Below are 8,977 nucleotides of genomic sequence, written 5' to 3' on the forward strand. Positions count from 1 at the left end.
CCTGTAAGCCCAGTTCAGTATGATTGTGTTAACACAATCCCAGTCCTTAACCCTTAGCGCTCCTATGTCAGACCAGGTCCGACATTACAATTTTCCCTTTCCGGTCCGATGTCAGACCCTGTCATGGTCCCTGCACCACAGACCTAACACGGACATAAACAAACAAGATAGCTGCTTCCGCATCCAGCGCTCAATGAATATCACGGACATCTGCCAAGCTTTTTGAGATGTTATAGTAATAAAATAATGACTTGGATCGCATTATTGAGGAGTTTGGTGATAAAACAAGTGATCAGATGATTTATCAGTATGCACGACTATGAAAAGGTATGTGATAAATACAGCGAACAAGGGGTGGGGTAGGGCTGGAGATGCAGTACTGAGTGTCCTGTTGACATGCAGTGCCTTTTAAACCTGTTTTACTTTGAATAAGAGGCAGTGTGGCCCAGTGGTTAAAGTCCACAGCTTGTAACCAGGAGGTCCCCGGTTCAAATCCCACCTAAGCCACTGACTCATTCATTGTGTGACCCTGAGCAAGTCACTTAACCTCCTTGTGCTCCGTCTTTCGGGTGAGACGTAATTGTAAGCGACTCTGCAGCTGATGCACAGTTCACACAGACCGACCCACAGACCCAGTGTGAATGCAGCCTTAGACAAACTGTGTGAACTTAATTGCTGAATAGTTTTGGAAGTTGGGAAAATATCTGTTTTAACTGTTTGTTTTTTTTGTTTGTTTTATTTATTTATTTTTACTCCAAAAAATAAATCAGGAAAGGATAGGCCCCAAACTTCTGTTTATGAAACATTTGTTTTGGCGCATTAAGGGACTTTTGGACAAATTAATAAAACAATTATCAGTATGGAGGGTGTATATATTTACTTAAATGTGCTACACACTACTGCATTCAGTAAAGCTGCTCCATCAATAATGTTTAAGTGTTCAATGATAAATACAATATTTTAAATATATAATTCCCACAATGTTAACGAGAGTTTATTTATTTTCTGCATAATGAGAATGAATATTTAGACTCCCATTTGTACCCCTCCCCTTATAAATGTTAGGAGCAGTTTGTTTGACATCCCATTCAGATTTCCTGATACTGTTTTTTATACAAGAGATAAAAGTTGTTAGCATTCAGAGTAATGCATAGCCTATACATTAAAACTAAATATACAATATAGTAAGTGCCAAGTCAAAATTATTTGTTATAATTGTAAAGAAGTTTAAAATATATTAATTAAACTACAGAATTTTTCAGGTAGATATTTTTTTGCACGCCCAATTGATTAGCTTGTCAGATTCAAAGTGAAATGGAAATATAGCCTCTCCCCCTTTAATTTCCAGAAGGTTTGGAGTCTGTACGCTGAAGAGTTTGAACATTCTGCTACCCTGCAGCCTAAATTCCTACATTGATCACAGCAAAGCTAAATTAGTTTGCAAGAAACTTAACAGTGCAACCTGAGATTTATGCGCTTTAGTATGTTCAAATGGCTGTTTCCTGATCATTTCGCTATCACTTCTGGATAGTCAAAAACAACTTTTTGTGATCAAGGAAACGACGTGCATAACAATTAGTGCTGGGACATTTGCTCAATTTAAATATTCGTTTGGATATTCATTCTTTCAAAAAGTAATAAAAGCCATTATATGGCTCTGAACGTAGGCAGAGACAGCTTAGCAGCAGGGGCAGGGGGTGTGACCCGTGTGTGTGTGTGTGTGTGTGTGTGTGTGTGTGTCTGCCCTTATTTTAGAGCAAGACCTTACAATATGTACGTTAAAATAGAAAAATATCCCAGGAGTAAAGAATAAGTTGTGTAGGACTTACTTTACCCCAGTGAATTAACTACAAAACAAAGGGTGCCAAATAGCAGTTCAAGTTAAACGCTGTTTCCGAAATAAGTAGTACATAACATTGACACTGCATTTCATTTTTTTTTTTTTCATTCCTTGCCATTGCTGTTTCTTCACAGTAAACAGTGGCCATAGACATGTTTTCATAAAGTAATAACATGAGGTTTACTTGTGCCTTTTTGTGGCTTAACATGCAAATGAAAGCTGAAATCAGAATGATTTGCTTGCCTTTTTTCTCTCCCATTAGATTCTGACTCGCTCTAAAGCAGCACAACACGTTTTTGTCGCAGACGGCTTTTCATAGAGATCACAATGCGTGCATGCGCATAATCTGGTCAGTTTACTTTTTGCTGTCTAAAACATTTAAATAGAGGCTCAAGAGCTGCTGTGTTGTACCTATTTATATATGGTGGAGTAATAGCAAATGAAAAAGAGCTCTGTGATGTGAGATATATTATATATGAGCTCTGTGATGTGAGATATTATATATATCTCACATCACAGAGCTCTTTTTCATTTGCTATTTTTGAAACTGTCGCGCAAATTCTGGTGAGACAGTAAATAAGTGCAAGGTATTTTTGTCACTTGTAGCTAATACAAACATCTGATTTTTGTATCCGAATACATGTCAAAAAATATTAGTTTGAATATTCAGATATTTGTCCTAGCACTAATAATTCTCATTGCCATTTCACTCAAACATCATCAGAAACCACAGCACTTGCCAAAACAAACATTAGCATAATTATTATGTTTCAAAAGCAAAGTGAGAGTTATCTGAGACTCTCTATTTCAAAGTTTCATGACTGAAAACGTTTGTAGTCTATGTACAACAAGACTACGCCCTAAAAATGTAATAAAAGGTAGGCAGCAGATACAGAAGTGCCAGCAAAGGCTCAAATCAGCCAGTTAAGCTGTACAGCTCAGTCATGTTTCCCTCCACAAGCAACAGCTGCTACCCACTCTGTGGAGACCAGTGCCCACTGTAAAGGATGACAGAAAATAGGAATGACTGACAGTTCCACACCTGCTGCCATTTCTGTGATGAAAGCTTTCGTCTTTCTAATATAGGTTCAACAAGCATACATATAAAAGTATTTACTTTAAAATGTTTTACCACAAATACTGTAATGTTTTGAGATGTAGGCTTTGTTGAGTACTGGGTAAAGAAAATTGATCAACTTTTCCCAACCTAATTTGAACTTTAAAACCAAAGTAACAGTTATCGATTTCTACAGTAAATGGGGTACAGATGATACAGGGATCTTACACAATCTTAGCTAGGTAGTATGACAATTTGTTTTAAAGAAATGTCTTGTTTGTTTCTAACTGCTGTCAAATACAAAACAAAAATAATAAGATTAAATCAGGTAATAATTAACAAATTCAATAAACATACAAACATGGCTTGATTTGTAGACCCTTAACGGCTGGTTTCACAGACCCTGGTTAGCACTAATCTTGGACTTCCTTACCTAAATTAACATTTGGTAACGCTGATCTTGATCTGTGAAACCAGCCCTTATGTTAAGGTATCTACAACTGGATACCCTCTAGTTTTGATGAAGGGGGATTATTCCATAGGCTTGCGTGGGAATTCCTTCAAAAGAAAGGTCGGGCCTGTATCCAGCAATATAACAACAACAAATACACTAGGTGCTCCTGTGGATACCAATCCTCTGCCAATCTTAAATTACAGACCAGCGGCTAGTTTAATCGAAAAACCTTCATACTGTCCACTTTTAGTATAGCATTCGGACTACATGATATTTAAATAAACAACTGACATAGATTATGTGATAGAACTATCAAAACGTCCTGCTGGTAGCCCCCAACTCACTACATGATGCTGCGTTCATCACACAAATAAAGTCCCATTAACAAGATGCCAGTGATCGTTTAAAATAAAACACAATGTAGAATACGATAAACAACACCATAGTTGACAGTTATGGCAGGACCACCACATCGTGCTGCTCATAGTACTCCACCACCTACTCTACAGCAGCCCCATTCATTTACGCATCCCGTTTGACCTGTATTATATTCATAGACAACACTAAAGCTGGTGAACTAGACGAACTAAAACAAACTATGTTTACCCCGATTTCCCCGTCTACACCCCTAGAACTCAACCCCCTAAAACTATTGTGTGTTTTGTTACTGCGGCCTGGGAAAGAGTCCATCCTGCGGCCTCCATGCTCACTGCAGGAAGAGACACTCGCGCGCTCACGTGATGGTAACTAGTGCCTCAATATCGTGCCTGTTTTAGATGAAAAGTCGGTCCAAAATGTCAGCTCACCTCCTGATTGAAAGCGTTAACAGCATCCATGGTTCCGGTACCGGTGCTTTTCCCTTTCACCACCGTATGTGCAATGTTTATGCCCGGCCAGGAAGGTCTAACATGTCCGCTCCCTATAGCTCTCAGCTGTAGACGCTCCGCGGTATGGCAGAGAGCGCGGAGCACCATGGGATAGCACAATGCTGCCACCCGCCATTAGCGGCGAGAGCTTGTTGTGTTATCAACTGAACCAACCTCAGAAAAATGAGATAGGGTTCATAAAAGAGTATGTAACATAATGATCATCATAGACAGGATTTCCAGTGGCGGTTGTCGTAGGAGCAATAACTTTAGGCCCCATTAATTGTGAAATTGTTTATCATTATATAAGTTTTTTACAGCAATTTTCTCATCATTGTACTGGATCCTTGAATTTACTGCAAACTATAATTTAAGCACTCATAAATAAAGATGCATGCAACATTTGCCAACATTTTATAGTACACACCAGAGGTAGAAAATTCCCCAAATCTTAAGATTTAAATTGTATATGCCCAAAAAACAGCCAAAATAGCTTAACAATGGTGTACTCAATGACACAAAATAACATTATTTTAAAATAAACTTTAAAGAATGCTCAAAATTTCCTGAATCTCTGAATAAACGCTTTTTGTTATTTCCACCCAGTTTCGGTAATCCATTGCAAATACAATCCGTTATCACTCCGACAGCAGAATAGCTTAACCAATAGCAGCTCAAAACACAAGGACGCAATATTAGAACACATAAGATGCTGGCTGGAAGTGATGTAGGTATAAATGAAAAAGTGATGTGGGAGCAAATACGGAAGTTTAAATCTGTAATAAAGTAATCGCTTGCTTTTGTTTTGGTGCATTGAAAAATTGTAGGTGTCTGACTCGGGCATGTAATCAATTTTTTTTTTTACATACCCCATCGAGATTTGTACATGCCTAGGGCATGTCGGGCAATATCATTTTCTAACACTGCACACAAATGTCTTATTGTATAGTCGCTATACCGTATTCGTTGGGACTTTGTGTCTTTATGTGGACGGACATAAGAAAGTTTACAAACGAGAGGAGGCCATTCAGCCCATCTTGCTTGTAAGTAGCTTATTGATCCCAGAATCTCATCAAGCAGGTTCTTGAAGGATCCCAGGGTGTCAGCTTCAACAAGAAGATAGCTGAAGTCCAATCTAATTGAGCAACGTTTTATTTTATTTATTTGTATTTTTTTGGTTTTGTTTATTGTGTGTGCCGGCTAAACAATGTATAATGGCCAAATGGTACTGCATACATGCCAACACAGTCGCGTTTTGCGTCGACGTCTTGTACTCCTTCCGGTTCCACTACTTGGCCTGGACTAGCACTGTTTTGTTCTGTCCCGGGCGCCGCGCTCCTTCCGATTCCTATCCTGTTCTCCATCTAATGAGCCAACCGATCCCGCTACCACTGTCTGGAAACGCACTGTTCCTTTGCCGGCATGCACTCGACCCCCGGTCTCTCTCCGCTCACAGCTCCAGACCCCCGGACACTTTCAGCGTCTGGAGTCCACTACTCTCTGTGGTTGCATGCCGGCTCCGGTAGGTTTCCCCCAGGCTCCCTCTGTTTGTTCCGTCCCACTTCTTGTGATCACCAGTGTAGCGTTCCGGAGTAAACAAAAGGAGGCAGACGAGCGCAGCAATATTTCATTCAGATTTTATTGTAGTCAGCACAACACAGCCCACAGCAGCATGCAAGCTGCCCCTTTATAACACCCCCCCCCCCGGCGAACGCGTTCATATGCCCTGAATTCACCTGTGCAAGGCTTAATGATGGGAGTAAAGTGATTCCACTGTGGATTGAAGTGGAGTGATGCAATGGGTTCCATGTCCAGTAGATGGTGATTTTGGACTGCATAGTGTCAAGCTTGTGGGTTTGGAGTACAAATCTATGTGATTCTGTATTATGTCCACCAGGTGGGCGTATAATGAACAAAAATATATACTTTACTTTATAGAGTCAACGCCGCTATATCGGGACGCCTCGGAAAAGTACAAATATCCCAAATAAGTGGCTGTCCCAATTAAATGAAAGGCAGTTGAGACGACCGTCATTAGTCCCCCTTTTTTGTTTCTAAATGAAAAAAAATCCTATCACATTATGATTAAATGTTAAAAACATCATTTAAAATACGAGTCAATGTTTTTTTTTTTATTCCTAAACACAATGATCGCTGTTTTTTTTTTATTTCTACATAAAATGAAAAATAATGAAATCACATCTTATCACAAGGCAAGGCACCTGCGATGTGAGGTATGACACAGGCCCGGTTTTTGGGATGGAACCGCATAACAGTCTCGCGTTTTGATTGGTCCATGTCTGTCACATGAATACGTCGTCACACGAGTGGAAAAGCGTGCAGGCATTTTTAACATTGTGATCAGATAGAGAGAGTGATCTGCTTTCCACAACCTTACCCTTAAAATATAATGTGGTATTACACTGTACTGATATAACAAACTATGAGGAATTACTTTATATAAATTATCATGTTATGCACGAATTTAAGAATTGGCTTTCTGTGGTGGTGTACATTTTTCTTTCAAGTAGCATATATATATATATATATATATATATATATATATATATATATATATATATATATATATATATATCTGGATACGTCCAGTGACTGCTGTGAATAGTGCAGCTGGCAACAAGGGAAAGACCTTGTGACAGCCTGGAGAGACAGCTGACAGGAGGAAAGAGACCCCATTGGGGCTGGTAAGGTTTAGCTACCCTTGTCGGCAGTATCCAGCTCTGTGTTTACAGGATGCTGGAGACACCCGCCCAAGGCTTCTAAGAAATTAAAGAGAAAAATACCCCTAGAGTCTGCGAGAGCGGGGGCGGAAGATGACTCAACGTTGGACAACACGGTTAACGACTTAGGAACGGAAACGGATATGAGTATGGAGAGTACTTCGCAAAAGACTAGTTCAAGATCTGCAGTTAACAAAGACATGGAACTCCAGGTTTGTGTCTGCGGCTGGAGCAAGGCGACAACGGTCAGGGGTTTTAAGATTCATCAAGGGAGAATGAAATGCTTGAGGGAGAAGGGACAAGGGCCTCGCATTGATCAGTACTTCTTACGAAGTCAGTCAAGTCAGTCGAATGAAATCCAGCGACAGGAAGCAAACCACAGTTCGCAGGATATCAGCACCCCTGTCATAGATGTGAGGAGGACTTGCATGGACACAGTTAGTGATGAACCTAATGATCCTTGTGAACCCGGTCAGACAAACCAGCATAAGAGAGAAAAGAACCTCAACGGGCACAAGCCTGGAGTTAAATGGCCAAGAGCTTGTGAGAAAACTGCATGGGACACAGTAAACACAGATCTCTGCGTTGCATTGGAAAGATTAAGTGGAACAGTTGAAAAGAAGCTGGATAAATTTGGGGACATCATCTACGCATATGGAAGTGAGAGGTTTGGAGTTGAAAAAAGGAAGAAAAAAGTACAAACTATTCCTGGAAAGTCTAGACGGCAGCAAGAGATTGAATGCTTAGTTAGAGAAAGGAGACAGCTGAGGAACCAATGGAGAAGAGCAGAACAAAGTCAGAAGGAGGGACTCAATCTCTTACAAAGGGTCATAAAAGATAAGCTTGCAACATTGCGCAGAGCTGAGCGCCTACGGAAACGCTACAAAAAGAAGGAGCGTGCTTGAGCTAACTTTTATAAAGACCCATTCAAATTTGTAAAGAAGTGTCACAAAGACGGCCAGAGTGGGTGGCGTCAGACCAGACAGGAATACACAGACAGAGACAGTGGTGATGATGAGCTGAGTGCAATGGCTGCACTCAGCGTTTATTAACAAATAAAAAGGTTTTAAACGGTACACAAAACAGGACACGGCACTGGTAGCCAAAATAAATAGACAAACAAAACGTACTAAACACTTAACAAACGGTGCACGGAGAGACAAACAAACACGGTGAGTACAACACTTATATTTACGCTTTCTTTCACTTTACTTTCCTACTTCTCCTCACCCGTTCTCCTCTTCTGAACACCCAACCCTGACTGACTAAAAATGTGCCTATTTATACTGTTGTGCTGGGATTCAATTACTAATTAATTATTCACTTGAATCCCAGCACGTGAATTAATTCTGTGCAACCCCGTGCTCACATATTACATTTAACCAGCATGTGAAGTGATTTGTGCCCTCCTCGTGCCTACATACAAATCTACACTTTTTAAATATACGTGAAACACAGACCCGTTTATATCCCGTGTACCAATCTATACACCAACATTAACATACGCACGCATACATACACAAAACACACAAATGCACACAGGGGCGGGGCACTTTGCCACATATACCCCCCCTTGTGCGCAGCACACATGGCCTCAACGGCCACCTCCCCCCTTAAAAACCCAGCAGTCCAGGACAAAGTCTCGGGCTGGGAAGGGAGGCTTCAGTGGGCCCTTGGCTGGCAATGCTGTCAGCACCCCTGCCGGTAGTGGCACGGCTGACAGCCTGTTGGTCCCGTCCTGCAGCGAAAAAGCTGCGGGGGCAGGTGGTCCCCCGACCTCCCCCTTCTTCGTAGCCGGCAGCTCCCTCCTGTGGGGCTCCGGCCACAAGAACTCCTGCAGTGAAACTGCTGCTGGGGAAAGTGGTCTCCAGACCTCCTCCCCCTTCTTCGTGGCCGGCAGCTCCCCTTTCTGGGGCTCCGGCCACCGTACTCCCTGCGGAGGTACGGGCAGCAGAGGCAGCTCCTGCTCCTCTGCTCCGGGCGGTGGCGGAGGCAGAGGCAGCTCCAGCTCCTCTGCTC

General features: G+C 41.5%; 1 protein-coding gene across 4 annotated transcripts in view; it reads right to left on the minus strand.

Annotated features, from left to right (window-relative positions):
• Positions 1-5,818, minus strand: part of LOC117405866 (SR-related and CTD-associated factor 4-like) — a 51,169-nt gene extending 45,351 nt beyond the window's left edge. For 2 of the 4 annotated variants that reach the window (XM_034009313.3, XM_059029708.1), the window contains exon 1: positions 4,158-4,385. In XM_034009313.3, the coding sequence (XP_033865204.2) occupies positions 4,158-4,325 (168 nt within the window). In that variant the 5' untranslated portion in view covers positions 4,326-4,385. Of the gene's footprint in view, positions 1-4,157; positions 4,386-5,453 lie in introns of those variants that run through there. The other 2 variants (XM_034009314.3, XM_034009312.3) reach the window with 2 other exon arrangements.
• Positions 5,819-8,977: the final 3,159 nt, after the last annotated feature.

The sequence above is a fragment of the Acipenser ruthenus genome, chromosome 9 (assembly GCF_902713425.1).
Source record: "Acipenser ruthenus chromosome 9, fAciRut3.2 maternal haplotype, whole genome shotgun sequence".
Classification (NCBI taxonomy): domain Eukaryota; kingdom Metazoa; phylum Chordata; class Actinopteri; order Acipenseriformes; family Acipenseridae; genus Acipenser; species Acipenser ruthenus.